This window comes from Alosa alosa, chromosome 6 (genome assembly GCF_017589495.1).
Source record: "Alosa alosa isolate M-15738 ecotype Scorff River chromosome 6, AALO_Geno_1.1, whole genome shotgun sequence".
Lineage (NCBI taxonomy): Eukaryota > Metazoa > Chordata > Actinopteri > Clupeiformes > Clupeidae > Alosa > Alosa alosa.
The window spans coordinates 22,369,973-22,389,784 of NC_063194.1; the positions used below are offsets into that span (position 1 = coordinate 22,369,973).

General features: G+C 43.7%; 2 protein-coding genes across 3 annotated transcripts in view; one reads left to right on the plus strand and one right to left on the minus strand.

Moving 5' to 3' along the window:
• Positions 1 to 6,589, plus strand: part of crlf3 (cytokine receptor-like factor 3) — a 14,346-nt gene extending 7,757 nt beyond the window's left edge. For both annotated transcript variants that reach the window (XM_048245345.1, XM_048245346.1), the window contains exons 3-9: positions 559 to 766; positions 1,513 to 1,600; positions 2,534 to 2,711; positions 3,654 to 3,876; positions 4,283 to 4,421; positions 4,729 to 4,841; positions 5,171 to 6,589. In XM_048245345.1, coding sequence (XP_048101302.1) covers positions 559 to 766; positions 1,513 to 1,600; positions 2,534 to 2,711; positions 3,654 to 3,876; positions 4,283 to 4,421; positions 4,729 to 4,841; positions 5,171 to 5,439 — 1,218 coding nt within the window. In that variant the 3' untranslated portion in view covers positions 5,440 to 6,589. The remainder of the gene's footprint in view (positions 1 to 558; positions 767 to 1,512; positions 1,601 to 2,533; positions 2,712 to 3,653; positions 3,877 to 4,282; positions 4,422 to 4,728; positions 4,842 to 5,170) is intronic.
• Positions 6,590 to 19,500, minus strand: LOC125295825 (polycomb protein suz12-A-like). Its single transcript, XM_048245344.1, has 16 exons — positions 18,419 to 19,500; positions 17,186 to 17,232; positions 16,875 to 16,939; positions 16,272 to 16,340; positions 16,127 to 16,176; positions 15,931 to 16,016; positions 15,442 to 15,673; positions 14,219 to 14,318; positions 13,875 to 13,980; positions 13,182 to 13,362; positions 12,901 to 12,989; positions 12,618 to 12,761; positions 12,114 to 12,271; positions 11,797 to 12,001; positions 9,933 to 10,012; positions 6,590 to 9,102 (listed from the first exon to the last, which is right to left on the minus strand). The coding sequence occupies exons 1-16, from the start codon at positions 18,591 to 18,593 to the stop codon at positions 8,724 to 8,726; spliced, it is 2,166 nt and encodes a 721-aa protein (XP_048101301.1). The 5' UTR covers positions 18,594 to 19,500; the 3' UTR covers positions 6,590 to 8,723.
• Positions 19,501 to 19,812: the final 312 nt, after the last annotated feature.

Here is a 19,812-nt window from a genome sequence, read left to right on the forward strand (position 1 = left end):
AATAGTTTGATGTTGTCTATGAAAGATATTACTTGTTCACCAGTTGTTTCAGTTAGCATATTGTCAATGTGTCGCTGATGGTTAAAGTTTTCATAACTAAAAGGCGCTAATTAAATGGAGTGCAGCTAATTAAATGGAATGCAGCAACGAGTCTGAAAGTGGACCTAAGAATTTTGATGAGTGTTCAATTTGTTTTTTCTTTGGAGCATATAGATCCTTTTTCTTGATTATTAGTGTGAAAACAAGCGAGAATAAATAATGGACTTTCAGATGGAAATCGCGCACCTATCACTGTAGTTGGGATAATGTAGGCCTAATCATTGCAGCCTCACAGATGGCAGAAAGACACCTGCAAGTATGCAAGTTAAATTCTTTAAAAGCAATCTTCCCTTTCTTGCTACTCAAAAAAATTCTTCAAGGTTGGCAGGTCTGCAGGTGGTTATGATTATGGTTTTGGTTATGGTATTTATCAGATGCTTTTACAGACAGGTCCTTGTGTGTTGTGTGTTTGTGTTTGCTTATCTGACCACCATGGTTGTTGTTGTTGTTGTTGTTAAGGTGCGTGGCAGCGCCAGCCAGACGCGTGACGCCCTGCAGCGCCACTTCCAGGAGCTGCAGGCGGCGGTGGGCCATCTGCTGGCCGAGCGACTGAGCGTGCTACTGCAGGAGGTGGACGCCATCGAGCAGGAGAGCGTCAGTCCACTGGACGACTGTCAGAAGCTCATCGAGCACGGCGTCAGCACTGCTGACGAGCTGCTCCGGGAGGGTGAGGAACAAGATACACACACACACACACACACTAACACTAACACACACAAACTAACACACACACACACTAACACGCACACACACTAACACACACACTAACACTAACACACACACACACACACACACACACACACACACACACACACACTAACACACTACAACTTTTACTGCTTGTGCCCCAATGTAAGCAATGCTACAAGTTCCACACGTAGAAGGCTACACTCCTGTATCCAGTTCTAATCCAGCGGTCTACCTCAGTAGACTCCACTCTATTCCACACTTAATCAGCAGTCTAGCCTAGATGGAGAAAGGCAAAACATAGACAATGGGACACTTGAGAATGGAGACCCACACAAACAAGAAAATGAATGTCCTCGGTACTGAAGTGGTAGGTCCGGGTGAGGTAAACACAGCCACGCTACTTCAGTCTGTTAATAATTCATCACTGGCAGTAGTTGTTTTTTTTTTTTGCTGTGCAGATGAGAGCTCAAGCACAATGGCTTCTGTTGACAGTGGTCTCAGTAATTAGATCCATTAAAAGATTTAAAGGGCTTATCTGAATTATCTGAAATGAAATCCTCATCAGGTCTCTTAACAGCATGGCGACGCCCCCTGCGATCATTTCCCCCTTCCTCCGTCCACTCTCCTGGGCAAGGGTACCATGGTGACACACACACACTTACCCTGCCAAAGCTGATGTACTGATGATGTGTGTGGTGTGTCTGACGGTTATTTTCCACGCAGGTGAAGCAGCACTGCGTTGTGGCATTAATGAGAAGGAGGACAAGCTGGGCAGCTTCACCAAGAAGGCCCTTCAGATCCAGCTGGACAGGTGAGACTCTACTGCTACTTACACATACACACACAGAGACAGTATGTATGCAAATGGACATACTCCCTTAGACTACTTTGAGGTTGTTTATTTGCTAATCATTCCCCTGATTGCTAATTCACTGAGGAAGAGGAACTACTATCTAATAGCGAGTGCCTTGACAAAATGTTTGCCCTCGTTGCACAAGCTCACGCAACTTCACCATGCCAGTTCCCCTCCGTCCAAATGTGCACCTAGTCAGGCTTGTGCAAAATTCCAGAATTGAATTGAAACTGGCTCTTTAATTCCAATTCTATTCTTGAATTTCACTTGCATTTCAATTGAGGTAGCAAACAGGAAGCAGAATTGTGCACAACCCTGCACCTAGTAGCCTAGTGGCATAAGTTAGGCAACAGATGGGGCAGATGGCTCACTGCTGGTGTCATATGGAGGGGAAATAGTGTGGAAAAATCCTGCTAGACAGGTTGGATGCTCTCCAGCCACAGCAACTGGAAGGATAGATTGAGCACCAGATTGGGAAACACAGGGTGCTAGCGCTATGCTAATCTATTTGACATGAATTTAGCCATAGAAAGAAGCCTTGTGTCTCAGTGTGGCCATAACTAACAGCTTTGTGCAGGGGAGCAGGGCAGGATATGGGTTTTTAATCTGGTGATCTGGTGTCAGGGGCAACGCTGATATGACAGATGAGGGATTTAAAAGAAAAACGTGCTAAGTCTTCCCAGACAGTTTAATTTAGCTCTTAATCCCTAACAAAGGCTTCAATTAATCAGCATATCCAAACCGTGATTAAAGCCTAAGAGCGTTGTTGTTGGCATTTAATGTCATACTTACAGTATAGGCATAGACACAGTGAATGTGTGTGTGGACTGTGAACCGTATACTGTACTTGCTGTATATGAGGTATTTCTTTTTTGTGTGTGTGTGTGTCAGTCTCCCGGAGGTGCCGGCGCTGGTGGACGTGCCATGTCTGTCGGCCCAGCTGGACGACTCACTGCTGCACGCGATGAGGGAGCGCGTGGGTCGCCATGGCAGCGTGGCCTCTCACCCCCCTGTCCAGATCGAGGAGCTGGTGGAGCGACCAGGCAGTGTGCTGGTGCGCTGGTGCAAGGTGAGCCTCCAAACACACACACACACACACACACACACAGATTCTGCCGGGTCAGCTTTCATAGCCCATAGTCCCTCAGTGCATCCTCCAACCCTCCATTCACTGTCTGACAGGCTCACTCATCATTGGCCAGTTGAACTACTTCATGTATTGTTTACTATTACTATTGTAAACATAATACTGCCATTCTGTGGAATCACTGAGTGCGTCACAATATGATACTGTCACAATACTTTGTCCACAAGAATGATAGTATCACAATACAGTGATTCTGTGATACTTGATATATAGCAAGAAAATAATTTACTATGCAACATGATATCTAAGTAACTGAAGAAGAGAAAAAAAGCAGGAATTATATATTTATTCCAAGTATGACAAAATGTGTCTGTCTGCCATTTTCTTCCAACAAGTTTCTTCTTTTTCACTATAGGTTTTCCCCAAACATTTGATAATAATAATAAACTCTGTTAAAGGAGCTCTAAGCGATGTTGGGTAACGTCACTTCTGTTGATGTTCAAACAAAACATAGAGCTAGATCACTACTCCCTCCTGTGCAACTGAAACTCTCCTAAACGCGCATCTCGTCGGTGATTGGCTGGAACAGTTTGTTATGTTTTTATGGTCCCGATTGGACCAGGTTGTTTTTGTTGCCGTTTTTGGAGCCTGGGCTGTCCACAGAGCTGGGCTGTCCACAGAGCTGGGCTGTCCACAGAGCTGGGCTGCCCACAGAGCTGGGCTGTCCACAGAGCTGGGCTGTCCACAGAGACCACATGAATTCAGGGCACAGGCAGCTAGCGGATGGTGAGGTGATGTTTGCTGTATGTGACAAAAAATGTTTCAGCTTTGAAACTGTGTTGCATCGCTTAGAGCACCTTTAAGTAAAAAAAAAAAAGCACCTTGTGATATGATATCAATATTGTCCCCTTCGTGCTTCCACAGGTGGACGATGACTTCAGTCCGCAGGACTACCGGCTGCAGTATCGCCGGAGCAACTCCACGCAGTATGAGGATGCCTACATTGGCAAGGAGTCAGAGTTCCTGGTGATGCACCTGGACCCCCACACTGACCACCAGTTCCGCGTGTGCGCCAGGGGAGAGGGCCGCACCGAGTGGAGCCCGTGGAGCGTCCCGCAGACCGGATACACCACCCTCGCACCACATGGTGTGTGGACCATGAACATCCACACTCTCATACACACACTGACACACACACACACGCACACACACACACACACAAACACACACACACTGGCACAAACACTCTCATACACACACTGACACACACACACACACACACACACACACACACAAACACACACTGACAAATGAGCAAAAAGCAGAGTGGGCATGTCCAGAACAAAACAAATTTGTGCGGGGCAGTTTTGCACGCTGTGAAAAAACTCACTGCTGAGAGATGCACATTAAATTCTAAAGCTAATAAAAAGCCCAGAGGAGAAGGGCACAGAAAAGAGGCGCAAGATCTTGTGAGATGTTGTCATTGTGAATCTGTCATCGACATTCATATTCGTGGTGGTGATTGTTTTTTTTTTTGTTATGTCCGTGTGCAGAGTGGTGCCCGGGCACTGAGGGCTACATCCTGAGCAGCAGGAGGAACATTGCCATGCGCAGTGAGACCATGGCCTCCCAGGGCAGAGTTCTCTACTCCAACGCTCCCACCTACTTCTGCGGACAGACCCTCACCTTCAAGTGAGTCGACTCGCCGACCCCCCCACCCCAGTCTCTCGACCTTCAGTCAACGCTCCTCAAGTTCTCCTATGACAAAGCCTGGCTAAATGCCACGTCTTTAGTAGTTCTATCTTCTCTTGTCATTCACTGTGTGGTCCTCCGGCTGGGAGAATGAGTTGGCTCAGTCCAGTCACACAGCACTAATCACATTTCCGCAGCTTCACTGATCTCATCTGGGTTTGTGGCATTTTATGTGTGTAAGGGGGGGACAGGGGGAGTCAAGCTTCTCATGGCTGCTTTGCTGTGTGTGTGTGTGTGTTGCGTGCAGATTCTCAGCAGCGGGCCAGTTGAATAAGCAGGACAGCGTGGGGGTGTGTGCCGACAACCGGAGTGGAGACGCATCGTTGCAGAGGGATAAGGCTGTTTGCATCTCCACCAACGGTCAGTCCCTCACCCACAACTTCCACATGACTCAGATTCTTTTGTGACTTTTTTTTTTTTTTGTCTGGCCATTTTGAAATAATTTAATACATTTTCTCCTCTTGGTCCTTGTCGGCATTGTAGTCCATATTGTCCTTGTAGTCAGCATTGTATTACATTACTCATCCCAACAACTAGTGCTGACATGCCTGCTTATAATCAGGTGTCTGTAGACAGAAATAAGCCTTCATTTCTGTGGTTTGTCATGTTCTTACTGGGCCAAGGACACACGCCAGACTCAGCACTGGAAAGCAGAAAGCTGCCACTTCAATGTTGAATCTGTCTTGTAGGCGCCGTGTTTGTAAACGGGAAGGAGATGACCAACCAGCTGCCAGCCATCACGGTGGGCTCGGCTGTGACCTTCGACATGGAAGTAGTCAACCTGTTCCCAATCAGCACCAACAACAACCCTAACGACGGGGCCAGCTTCAAGCTCCGGGTCACAATTGGCTCGGGCAACAGGGAAGTGGTGTTCGATTGGCTGCTGGACCAGGCGGTGGATTGCCTCTACTTTGGCTGTTCCTTTGCGCACCCTGGCTGGAAGGTGCTGGTATTCTGAGACAAGCAGGGTGAAGGTGTTGAAACAGAAGCTCAATCTGGTCTGCTGGACTGCACTGCATAACCCAGCCCCTTGACTAGATGTCCAAAGTCAAGGCAGGTCTCAGTTTTTTTGGCATTGTTTACAGCATCTTTTTCCCTCCCCACCATTAGATAGATGGCTTGAGGTGTATTGAATTGCCTTTTCTTAAGCATGGGAATATATACTTTTTTTGATAACAAGTGGACCAACACATTTAGGCTAGCTGCTGTTCCAGCCCCCACACAATTCACATACAGCACAACTTCTATGTATTTTAAGGACATGGACTTGGATGCTTGTACAGAAAAAACTGCCACGCATGCATTTCTCCACGAGCTGGCTTCAGCGCAGTCCTGTCTATTAAGCCTGCCGTAATCCACTGTGAAGCACTTCTGAGATAAAAATGTTTGTTCCATTAACTCTCAAGTCTAGTGTAGGTTTCCGCCCAAGAGCATTTGAATATTATTTCCAGATAATTTTGTAATACTTTTTTGTTGGCAATGACAATCCTAACAGTGTTTTAATTAAGCATCATTTTTTTCCTCTTCTGTAGTCTGTTAGTATCAGATTAAGCTGTTGTCGTTTCCAATTGAGCATTGATCCAGTTTAGGTCCATTTGTCCCCCTCAGATTGCTGAATGCCACCTAATCTGCCATGCTGGTGATCCCCTAAAGGACTCCTGGAGCCTGACTGTGTGGTACAGAGGTACTGGCTAGCAGTTTTCTGTACTTGCATTACTTAGATGATCAGATTTGTCTGATCAAATGTAAAATTAATCGAAAGAGTGCACACACTGTATACGCTTGGACATAACTACTTCAACTAGGACTAACCAAACGGACCCAGCACCTTGTCCACGACACATTTTTAAAGGAAGAGGGGGGAGGGTTGCTATAGGGGGATCGGACATTAAAAGTAGATAAAGGTACTGGATTGTCCACCATTAAACTAGTTTGTTATAAAAACCTACAGGACACTGTTAGAAAACTTGTCATTCTTCATTGTAAAGTATTAATTATTTGTTGTAACTGTGATGGTTAAATGTTTACCTCATTCTGTGCCTTCACAAGTAGTCGTAAGAATGAGAAAATTGTGATACAGTAAATAAAAATACACAATTGTGAAACAATTTAAAAATTCAAGTCTTTTAATATATTTTATCAAAACATATCCCAACACCAGTCATGGTAGAATATTTGCCGTTTCACGTAACTTGCATTCATATAATTTTTTGACCAGTAGTTTTAAAAAATATTTACTTTAAATAGAAAAGAACCCATGACTGCTACAAAACTCTGCTTTGTTTTATTGGTCTTTGCGTCAACCTCTCCAAACATTTTTTTCTAGGAAATCATATCATGTGCAAACAATGCTGGTCTTTTCTATCACGGAAAGCATAGGATGTGTGCTTGGAAAAGTTCTTCGCAGGTCACAGACTTGATTCTTTTCTACGCTAAAGGTCAAACATCTCAGTTCATAGTATACACATAGCTTTAGCAAAATTAAAGCAGAAGTTTAAGAAAGCTTTTGTCTCCTTTTAAAAAAAGAACCTGATAAGGCTCACAGGAGAGCCTAAATGTAGTCATCTTGAAAAACAACATGTAGCATCCACACGCTTTGGTCTCTAAACTATACTTCACTCTCTTCACTCTGCTTAAATTACCTCTAATTAAGTCAAACAATAAGTCGTCTGACATTTCCTACAAGGAAGTCCTGTAGCGCACACACAGATGCAGCGGAGACCAGAGAGTTTCAAAGCACTTTGGCTCCGGGAGCCTTTGAGAATAAAAAAAGCTCCTCAAGCCTGAACAGATTGAGGGGAATCTGGGTTCCCCTCTGAACGGGTGCTGCCAAGTTCTAAGTGTACCGAGAGGAGGTGAAGGGGGAAGATGGCTGCATTTCAGTGGTGAAGAAAGGGGAGAGGTGTTGCTCCGACGACTAATTTGGCCGCTGGTAACTAGTCAACACAAATGGAAGCAGGAGAACCCTCAGTGTGGTAAGAGCACAGTGGTACAGTGTTGCTATGGCAGTGTGGGGGTGCGAGACTAAATGACTGCGACTATTAGCTCCAGTGATTATCCTGTTGAATTCTCCTCACGCAAATCGGCACTCAGCCTCAGTACGAGACCGATCTAACAGAAAAAAAAAACAACAACAACTATAAAAACCATTCAAACAAACCCCTGTATTTTCCAGAGATGTAAAATAAAACAAATAACAAAATCAAAAGACAAGTGTAAACATCTTACAAAGAGCACCTGGCTTGTTCCGGCATTGCCACGAGGGCACAGCGCTTGAGGTAAGCTGTGACGCTCATGCCTACAGTCAGCCTTCAATACCCTGTGTGTATGTGTGTGTGTGTGTGTGTGTGTGTGTGTGTGTGTGTGTGTGTGTGTGGCACAATGAGCCACATCCTTGCATAAACAGGGGCCAGTGTAAACCAGTCCAGTGTGGTGGTGGCGACTAACGCCATCGTCCGGGCTGGCCCTCAGAGAGCAAAAAGCTATTTCGATCCCTACACACAAACAGCATATTCTAATTAAGTTCAAGTTTCTCTCTTTTCTTTCACTCTCAAAATGCATTATTCAAACACATTTAAACCCGGTAGAAAACAGATCATAAAAAAACGTCAGAATTTGGGTCGACTCTTTTGCAATTTGTCACTGTTAAAAAATATTCCTAGAATAGTTTTGTCTAAATACAGGCACCTACAAGAACCGGATGGATTCTGATTGGAGGGCCATGACGGTATGTCACAATGGTGCGCCATTAAAGACTCGTTTACACATGACACCTGGTTTCCCTACTACTGCTTCTGAATGTTCACAGTAATCATACAAAAGAATGCTATTTCCTCGCCGTAGCTAAATGCCACTATCCCTAGTCAGCCTAGTCATCTGCTGGTTCAAATGTTTGCAATAAGGAAAGAGCAAATAGAAAAATGACAAATGCAGTTCCTTCATCTAGAAATGACCCATAAATCTTTTGCACAATTCTCTTTTTTTCTATTGGTTTTCACTTGCTTTTTGTTAGTTTTATGCAGTGTGTTTTTTTCCTTGGTAATGTCTGCCCGTAGTGCACCTTGTTGCAGACACCAAGCACCTGAGACCCTGTACGGAATGCATGGGTACTGTACTGGATAACAAGTCCAGTGGCGCCCCACCCAAAGAGAACACCAGATTCTTCCCACTGGCTCCTTAATCCCACGTCCCTTCGCCCTCCCCAAACCCCAACTCCCACCCAAACCCCCATCCCTAGGGCCCTCAAAGCTTCTGCCTCTTGTTCTGCCGGGGCCTGCTGGTTGCTCCTCCTGATGCTGCTGCTGCTGCGGTGGTGGTGGTTGTTGTTGTTGCTGCCGCCTCTTTGTCGGTTAGCGGCCCCCGGCCGGCTTGGCTGGTGGAGGAGGCACCAGTGCCGCTGGGCGCTCTGATGTCGTGCGCCTGGTCGTGCGCCCGCTGCCGCTGGAGCTCGCGTACGCGGGACATGACCTTGTCGATGGTCACCACGCTGACCAGGTTGAAGTCGTGCATGCTGACCAGGTGCAGCACAAAGTTCCGACAGAGGTTCTTCTCCACGATGTCACCACCGTATTTTTCCACAAACGTCATGCAGGCATGGTTCATCTGATTGTCTGCAATGAATCTGAGGGCAAAAACATGTATCCCCAGTGAGAAAATATAATCTTTATTCAATTCAAAGAGCTCTAGATGTGCATCACTGATGACACAATGAGACAAGAAACAATCTGTACAATAAGGGCTTTGCACGGACGTCACGTTCTGGGCGTTATCCCAGCCGTGTTGGAGTCACTCGGCGTAAAGAACTGAACAAAGTACAATGGAGTATTATGCACTTTAGATACCTTAAGTGATTGTAGCCATGCCTAAACAACAGAAAAGCTCATCAAAACGCGTCCAAGATGTAAAGGCATATAGGGCAGGACATGGACCACAAGAAAAGGTGCGGTATTTCGAGAAATTACAGTTTATTGCAGTGTTTCCCGTACAATATATTCATCAGCGGCGCAGCGCCGCTCCTGGAATTCAAGCGCCACTGCAAAAAAAGTTGCCTAATTTAAAAAAAAAAAAAAAAACGCAAGTGAACTTCAGGAACAGCTGCCGTTTGTTCAGGTTTGATGTCAACAAATAATAGTAGGCTAACATTGAAGGCGCAGTCAGTAATTCCACAGGAGATCACACTTGTTTGTGTTTATGTTTAAGTTTATTAGCAGACGCAATTTTTTTTTCACAAACGTAGCCTACATTATTTTAACCAAGGAACCAAATTAAACACGCGAGCGAGATAGCTCGCCCCTACCTTCAGTAGCCTATTCCCAGCTTCCTACAATCAACAGCACCGCTGCTGGAAAAAATTCTAGGGGAAACACTGTATTGGCATAAAATAGTATCATAAAATACTATCCAGCAGATCTTAAAATATGAAGCCTAAAACACAAAGCAGCCACCACTCACCCATGTTTCATCACGTGAAGATTCCACAGCTTCATGACCTCCTTCTCCCCCTCATTCACATCAGTGAAGTCATCAATTTGCTACAGATAAAACAAAACAGATGACAGTTTTGTTTGAATCCGAAAGACTTTTGTTACAATTTGGCCTCCCGTCCACATATACACCATGTACACCTCCCCATACACCACCGTCTGAGCTCCTGAAGTGGAAAGATTTCAAAATGCTGGTGACAGGCTTTGCATATTAGTGTGGATGATGGAATGCAGAAACATCTGAAAACAATGACGTACAAGTCCATGTTCCCCTTTCTGATTGGACCTTGTCATGTTTCCTTCCCTGGTTTGTTGTGCTCACATCACGTGATAATGGCCACGTGCCCCTTTTCCGGAAAGCAAACTCTCCACAACTCCCTTCCTTACGGTCTATGCCCACTTTGACCTCCACTACTCTGTCTAGAGGAATACGCCTGGATTCAGGGGAAAATAGGGCGGGGGGAATGTCTCTGATTTCAAACAGAGCTTTTTTCAATAGCCAATCACAGAGAGGTGGCAGACCTTGTGACATGTACAGGGGGTTTCATGAAAATACCGCCGACAGCGAACTAACAACCAAAACGATGGCGTTTAGTTTGCCTTTGTAGCCATCTCTGGTTAGACTTTGAAATTTCAATTTCTTAAAAAGAAACATTTCGCACTGGTTTCAGTAGGAACTTTTGCCCATGAACACAAAGGAAGTGAGATCAGTGGGCGTCTCTGAAAGTAGCCATATTCCGGTTGTGAAGGTTTTGGCCCAGAAGTTCGTTCAGCATGACGCAAACTTCTGGGTACTCAGATTACCACTACCCTAGCATGCCAGCGGTGAATGGCAACGGATTTATAATGCAACCACCATCAAAGAAGCATTTTGTTTGTTTGTTCGCTTAGCAGATGCTAGTGAATTACGTGTTTTAATGATCATTATGTCTACAGGTTTTCAACGGTTTTCTAGGGGGACCCTCATGCATGGCCATTGTTTATCTGACCTAGCAACAGTAACATAGGAATGTGGGACTTGACAAAGGGTAGACACAGGTAAATGGTCGTGTGATATCAATGGTGTAATGTGGGCGACAACGTTTCCATTTCGTTCCTCTGGGATGAAACTTAAAACAAATGTAAACGGTACTAATGTAGACATAGCTGAGAATCTCATTTAAAGTAGCCACACCTGTGTCCACTTGGCCTCAAAACAGACAATTTCTGTGCCTGAACTTATCAAAAAATTCTGAAACCATTTTCAAATCTTAAATAGCCCTGGCCAAGCCTGAATCAGTGCCCAATAGTGAGACCATTTTGCTAGCACTTACAAGTAATAATGTCAGTGCAAATGTGTAGAAATATTTAGTCGCACGACTGCAACTAACTTACAACAGCGTTAACATTGACCAATGTAATATCACTGCTGCTGGTCCTATTTCAATGCGTTAGCTTATGCAGTTTTTCAAACTTGGAGTCTCTAGCAGTGTTATACAAGCTGCTAAAACAAGTAAATCAAATAGAACTAGAGCTTAAATAATCCAGTGGATGGGAAAAGTGACAGAAGGAAAATTAGAGCAGGTTGTGCGGCAAGTATCTTAAACAAAAGACCTAGTTTAACACAGTAGCTGAGGGAGTGTCATTCTAGTGTCATAATGATGTGAATGTTTGTGTCCTTAAAAGCAGAGCTGTGCAGAAAAGAAAAATCGTCTGTTCTACTAAATTTTAGTCACTCAACTGGTACTTGGGGCGTGAATTCCTGCACAGTCCCGGACAGCAGACAACCGGACACACAAAAGGGGTTGAGAGCACCTAGGTGTGGTGTGGTGTGGTGTGGTCTGATCCCTCACCATGACCGTTTTCTCCCGAAGCCAATACGGATCGCGCTCGTCCTCGCTGTCTTCGTCCATCTCTTGGGCCCGTAGCGGCACGCAGTTGTCGCTGTGAAAGTACAGGCGGTTGTGGCCGCTGGTGTACGTGCGTTGCTGCTGCTCCACATCAGCCCCTTCCTCCGGCTCCAGGAACTCCGATAGACTGGGCTTTACACGTCTGGGCCTGAGGGATAAGTTTTTGATTTACAGGTTATGCATCTCATCATATATCTTATCATGCTCTATTACAACTCTGCATGCCAACATGTAATCGGTCATTGTGGTTGCATGCAGACCTGCAGACGAGAATGTGGGTGACTGCGGTCCTCTTGACGGGGCCGTTGCGGCTGAAGGCAAAGCCAGGCTGGCTGTGAATGTCCTGCGGGTTGCCCACGTAAGAACCATCATAACACTCATTTATGGACACGTCTATCCGCGCTCCTTTGGAGTGAGGCTATGAAGGAATGGGAAATACAGGGCGAGGACAATTCAATTAGCACAGCACAGGTCAACATTCACCCACTCAAACTTACATCCGTCCAATGGACCACCACTTCAACACCAACACAGATCCAATAACAGCCAGTCTTCAAGATTTGCTTCTACTAACACCCAAAACAATGTCCTATGTGCAGTTAGTCAATAACCCATGCAAATGTCAGCAACACCCTGCTTCTGTTCTGTTTACGACTCCTCAGAGTTGGTCTTTATGGTAAGCATACTACTATGCAAAAGTGGGCATGTGAGCAGATGTGGAGATAGCGAGTAGACATGGAGAGAGACAGACAGAGATCACTCACCACGTAGTTGAAGATGAAGCGGCTGTGGGAGAGCTTGAGGTGCTTGAGCAGGCTGTAGAGCTTGCAGCAGTTGAGGGTGCACCAGGGACAGTGCAGGTCATCACGTGCCTCCGTCTGCTGACGCGTGTTATTGTTGTACAGGAACTGTACAACACAACAAATAGACGAATGAGGAAAAAAAAAAACAAAGAGGTGGTACCAGGCTACGCCAGTACTACTGTACTACATGTGGAGCCCAGTAGGTGGGGAGGATTCATCACAGACTACAACCTTTCAGCTTTACCTGATAGATTATCCTGGGCTTCTGTCGTGATTCTGCCACAATCTGCTCCTTCCTCAGGACAGTGTCAGTGCTAACTGGTTCCTTTACAGCTTTTGGAAAAGAAACAAAGAGGGTCATTAACAAACAAGAAATGGTTGCATGCATCTAAGAAAAATCAAACATTTCTACGGTTCTAGTGACTGGATCCAAACCAAACAGAATCATTACCTAGGGGTATAAATTCAGACACAAGCTGAACACATTCCTCTGATAAGGCCGCCAGGTGTTCAAATCCATCTTACCTGCTGTCTGTGGGGGCTTGATACTGCACAGCCTGCTCTCTGCAGCGCCGCTGCTGCAGTCAGAGTTGCGTGTGGCCAGGGGTTTGGCCACCGGCGCCGTGGAGCGGCTGGACGCGTCGCCTGTCCAACGCAGGGTGAACTGCAGTGTGGGGCCCTGGGAGAAGGTCAGATCAGGCAGCCACTGCGGGAGGACAGAGGCCTTAGTGAGGTCAGGCTGGGATCAGAAAATTAACCCTTAAAGGTGTAGGTTTTTGAACATTCTAAGTTCCGCAACAATTGAAGGTTCTAAAATTCTATGTTGAATTCAATGAACCCAGATATTCTTTAGAACGTTCATTTCTCAACATTCCTGTCACACCAGTGTGACGGTAATTTGTGGACTTTGGGAGTCCTTTTGGTACATCAGAGATGAGCTCACTGTTGCTTGTGAACATTCAAATCCTTCAGGCATGTATGAGACAGGGTCTAGCCACCAATAACCACCCACAAGCCTATAATTAACCCTCAAAAGAGCATGCTAGGGTTATGATCACTTTTCCAGAGTGTATCCTATCATATATGATTTATTACTAACGATTACTGGGTGTGTTCTATGCAGTTGCTTGTGAAAGCCAGACTTGCTTGCAGCTCTTCTGGAACACAGACTCTTAATTGGTGCACACACACACACAGACCACATACACACACACACACCTTCTGATCTGAAATGGTTTCCCATGTGGCTCTTTTCTTGCCAACTGGACACTCCTCCATTTCCTGCATGGATACTTCATACTCCCCATCGAGTAACTGTAAACGTCTGAAAAAGAAAACAGTGGCAAGAGAAAACAGTCTTAAAATCATGCACATTTTATATACCTTTAAAAATAATCCTTCTCATCATCATTTCCCAAATACTTAAGACAAAAGTAAACTAGTATCATCATAGCTAATATCATTAGCTATTAGAAAATGCTTTTAAAGTACTTAACACGGAAGACACAGTTGTAGGAGTTCAACGTAGGAAGTAACAATTGTGACCGCAGCCTACAACTTACCGATTCTTATCAAAAACAGTCATCTGGGCCACAAACATAGTATCGCCATCTTCCCTAGGCAAGGAGCGTTTCTTCCTGCTTGTCATTTCCTCAACAACACCTGCCATGACACATGAAATGAAAAGCATGTTCAGTGCTCAACTGGCCCATCATGTAGTGCAGCTAGTGCTACTCTTAATCCATTACATGCAGACCATGTCACTATCTTAACGTTTAAAAAATGAAGGACAGAATTGAACTTGAACGGCGTAAACAATGTTCCATTACAGTTTTTCTCAGTCGCTTTGGTACATTTCTCGAAACATCCTCGACATTTGCAAAACAGTAAGTGTATTTCTCAAAACAATTCATACAAATAGCAAAACACCATGGATTACCTGCAAAAGCCAGTTTCTTGCTAAAGTTTTGATGACAATTATTGTAAATTGTAGGTTACACCTTAGTGTATGTGGGAGTTTGATTGCAAGAGACTCGACAAGATTCACATTTACGCTTTTACTGTTTGTACTGTACTTTGTTGACAGACCATGTCATTGCGATACAGAAAGGAAAAGACAGCACTGCATAGCACAAAGAAAGAAAACCCCCAAAAAACAAAAGTAGAAATGTGAACATAGGACAATCTCCTTAGAGAAAACTGTACATGCAGTGCTGTAGGAATTACAGTGCAGTCTTCCTACACCTCCTGACGTTCCTGTCTGTTGGGCCATACATTCTCATCCACATCACAACGATGACAACTTGTTCAACCATTTTGCATGTAAAGACTTATGCTATGAACTAATGCCTAATATAATTGTGGCATAATAACTAATGCCACAAATGTTGTGGGGGGTGAGACTATTCAACAGAGACCCATTATAGTACATTTTGATCAACATGGCATAAGCAATTGATAATGTAGGAAACAGCAGAGAATTGTACATAATCATTTGCACAGATGTACTGAAGCATTTGCAACTTGTTCGAAGAAATGAGAAACTGCTTTTTTGATGTGCACAAGTGACAAAATGATGTGAAGATTGAACAGGTAGTTTTGAAAATTTCAATTCTGATCTGAGAAATGTACCAAAGCGACTAAGAAAAACTTCAATAACTCAGGACAATCCGCTGAAACTAAACACATCAAAACAACGAGCATCCTGCTTCACTTTGTCTCTACAATGATTAGTGGAAAGTGAACAGGCCCAGCACCCGTAAGTGCAGGAGTGTCACACACACACCTATGTTCTCGTTGGTCTCGCCATTGGCCAGGCCGCCGAGCTGGCACCTGGCCGGCCAGGGCACCCTGAAGAGCAGCGAATAGGACTTGACCATGTGGCTGTTGCTGGGCTCAAACTCCTGGCTGGAGACCAGCATCGTGGGAAAGGCCCCTGGCTTGGCCTGGCTGCCATCAGGATTCAAAGGCACCTGCTTCTTACCTGTAGGCACTTGCTTTATCGGGCAGCTGACATCCTGAGCACAGCACACAGCAGACTGGCAGGTTATATGACTGTTATAAGATAAAGGCTCTTGTGAAAATGAAAAAGGCAACTGACAGTGGCACGATGAATGCACTCTGCTCAATAGCCAACACGGTTTCTGTAGCACAAGAGGCATGACGTGCTTCTTATCAAAAAAGAGGCGGCCGGTTAAATGTGCTTTTGACAAAGCATGCTAAGCAGTTTTAACTTATAACAGATTGTTCTATGAAATGTTTATGAGATTGTTACCTTTCTCTTCTTGTGACAGACTTTCACTAGAAGCACCTCCAAGGGCACCGTGTTTTGCTCATTCTCCGATTTCTGCGATAGCTTTTCTGATATAAGATGAAAACAGAAATGGAGAGTGTGAATTTACCTCATGGACTGAAAATACAAGAAAATGCCATACATAAACAATTGTAGCTATTGCTTGTCTGATTCCCACCTGTTTTGTGGAAGAATCCAGTGAAAGTCAATTGCAAATGTGAAGCCAAGCTGTAGTGAGAAAAGTAAAGAGATCGGTTTAAAAACCAGCATACTGAGAGAAAAAAAATCTTCATGTGGGCAAGGTAAAAATGTCACTTTCTCACCTCTGAGACTCTTGCTCTCCTCTTGCCTTCTCAACCTTGTGCAGCAGATCATCAACTTTAAAAGACTTCCTGTGTGAAAAAAAGAGAGACTTGCAAAAAAGGGTGTTTTTCACCTGACAGGACAAGGATAATGGCCTGATCAAATCTTTCATTCAGGTGCTTTCGTGCATTACAGAGTTAACCACATGCATTTGTGACATAACATTGCATGTAAACTTAGCTCTTGACATCTAATTTAGATTCTAAATAATCAAGAAAATTGTCTTGTGGGTTTGTATAGCAGATTACATTATGCTATTGTGGTGACCAGTAGTGGCCTTAATTTCTTACACAATTGCTATTAATGGCATGAAAGCGGTCAGACAGGACAGTCTAAATTCCTCTAATGTCTTAGAATAAGATTTTCATAGTACAGCCTGTATCTTAATTCTTAGTGTAAGTAAGGTTAGTATCAACTTCCAACATGATCCATGCTTCAAATTTGAAGCAAATACAAAAAGCTAAGCATCAACATGGCATTTTCCTGGTCACATTTTGCATGTATGAACTTCATCATCATACAGAATACACAAAAGACAAAGTGTAGTGAAAGCATTTAATTACCTTTTGGCATTTGTTCTTGAGTTTCGATGGGACATGTATGTGAGAGTCCTGTGCAAGAAGATGGGCTGCAAGAGACATCAAACTTTTTCAAAACTGATCAGAGGTCTACTTATGACATCACTTAGAGGAAGCCGTTAAAAAAAAAGGGGGTTTCCCTAAAATTAATAATCAGTTTGGGGTGTGATTTAATTTTCCACTAAATGAAAATTTGCAACATAAACCCACCATCTGTAAAAATAATTTACATAAAGTATGCAAAACTGTACTACTGTAGGTCTACTACTCCAACGTCTATTGTAAAATATACTCACTGCAATCAAGTTCCTGGTACGCAGAAATCTATAGATCTGTGTGGGTTCTATAAAAAGAAAAGATAGCAATCAGTAACGACCCTTTACCAGGTGAAACAGACTTCCTGTATCAGACATGCTTATCTGTCAAGCCCACTGCATCTTGAATGAGAGGGGAAAAAAGGCAAGGGAACACCAACTCAATTTCTTTTGAACATGATCGACATAGGTTTATTATAACATTATACACTGAAAGACGCACGTGTTGTCAATGAAAGGGCACGTGGCTCATTAAACTGAAAGTCAAATATAAACGTGACCAGAACTTAAGCCATCCTTACACCAGAAGTCTTAGACAAGATTTGGGAAAGATTCTTGAAAGATTGTAGTCTTTTGCGTAAAGCTTGGATGGGGGTATTAGTTAAAAGATTCCAATCTTTCAAGAATCCTTTTCAAATCTTGTCAAGGTCTTTTGATGTATGGGTAGCATTATATAGATTTTAAATTACTCCACACATAAAGTAAAACCTCTGTCAAAATAGATGTTTTAATAAGGTGCACAATTTAAAAGAATTTAAAACAATAAGGTGCACAATATGAACAATAAGTAAAAAGACCGGCTAATGTTAATCGAACAGAATCTGGTGTTGGAATCCATCTCAAAAACAAGTCATTGGTCATCAACTAACGTTAATGTTGGCATAATGCCGCACGATGTTAACCGACAGACTAACAAATTGTATTTTATTGCATAAAACTAAGACTAACGTTAGGCCACAACTCAAAATGTATTGCAAGGTTGAACTAAAAGCTAGTTAGCTAATGTTAACGTTCCATGACAGCAACATCTGGCATGAAGCTAGCTACAAGCTGCAATTAGGGAATATAACGTTATCTTAAGTTGACTACATCAAACAGATTATGGCATCGGACTTTAGTCAGATAGACAACGTCATCGTCGAGCATCAAATTATAATGTTACTTCAAAAGTTAATTTGTTGACTAGCAAACTCAAGTGATTCACCGGTTAGGTGCCAGAGGTAGGTAACGTTAGCTATCAGCTAGCATATCAGGGGGAAGTAGAATTATATTCGTTACCAGTGCGAGCTCACCACCTAGCCAGCTAGCTAGCACAGGCGGACCATATTAGCAAGAAACATTTATCCACACCATTCAGAAGTTCGACATTATCAAATAGTGACATCTTTCACTTCATCACATCGACAAAAGAATAATGTCAGGGGCAAAACTTACTTTCGAATGCCTGTAAGAAGAGTTCGTGGTCAGCTTGAATCTGTTCCATTTTTGGCTTCTTTGAAGTCATCACAATTCCGGAGGACTGAACACCGACTTTGCCCCCGGTACCATAACCAAACCCAGGACCAGAACCAATACCTCCACCACCCGAACCATATTTATGTGGAGCCATTCGAAAATATACAACTACTTCACCGGGGGAAAAAGCTACTTACAGTGGTGGGGGAAAGTCTAACGTTACTGAGTCTTTCCCTAACACAAAGGAATTAAAAATAAACGGCAGGCTAACTCAACTAGTTAGCTAACTTGCTAACTTTAGCGAAGTTCTTTCAAGTATCAGTGGCTTAGGATAGCCAGCTATTACTTGTAGAAGCTAGAATAGCATAGCTGTCTTAGCATGTCACTCACTTGACAACTTAGCCATTCCTTTGTCTTTTTCAGTCGAGTATGCAAACTAACCTAACTTTAAAAAATAACAATGACAGTAAGTTAACTGCGTACAGTGGTAGCTGTAACTAGCTAGGATACAGTTTTTAAAAAAATATCCAGCTTGCTAACCTGTCGTTAACCTGAAGTACTTCCTGCCTAGCTAGCTACCGCTTTACTACATCTAACGGTCGGGTAGCTAGCCAGCTAGACACTGTGGTTGATTCTGCAATTAGCAAGCAAGCTGATCGCAGTTGAAAAAGTGGAGGCAGGTCATTGCTCCTTTGAAGAAGCAAAGTATTTTTGCCGGCTATTTTTAAAACAGCGAGACTACTGAACAATCCTGCCAACACGTTATACTTGTAGTTATATTGCATCACATCCTAAAAACTATACCAGTCTTTTCAATTTCAGTTTGTTTAACATATTTTCTTCCCCATTTCATTGACTGCCAAAAATCGTTACGCCCTCCCCACATTCTCTTTAACGAATGACACAGCTGGCGGTTGCTATTGGCCGATCCATCTCTATGAGGAGGATAGCCAAGGCTACTTGAGAACTTTTTCGAAATTAATTTTATACCAATGATAGCAAATGACAGCTGATGAATTGACTGTCTTCATGAGATGACCCTGTTGTTGCATTGTTCAATATAGGTTAGACGACCCCGCCCCCCCCCCCACACACACCAGAGAATGGGTGCTTAGACAAGGGAATTAGACGGGCTCTGCACACACCTTCATCTACACCTACAAATAGGTGTGTGTGTTCAACATAGGCTAGGCCTAGGCATATTTTAAGTTATTGGCAATGCATCCAAATCCTTGTAGGATAAGAAGTGTAGGCCATTGTGCATGCTACAGTGAATGGAAGATTTCAAACTCATAGTTTGAACAACTTCAAGATAGGCCTACTAATTGACCTAATAGCAAGGCGGTCTACAGGAGAGACCTCTTTCTCAAAGT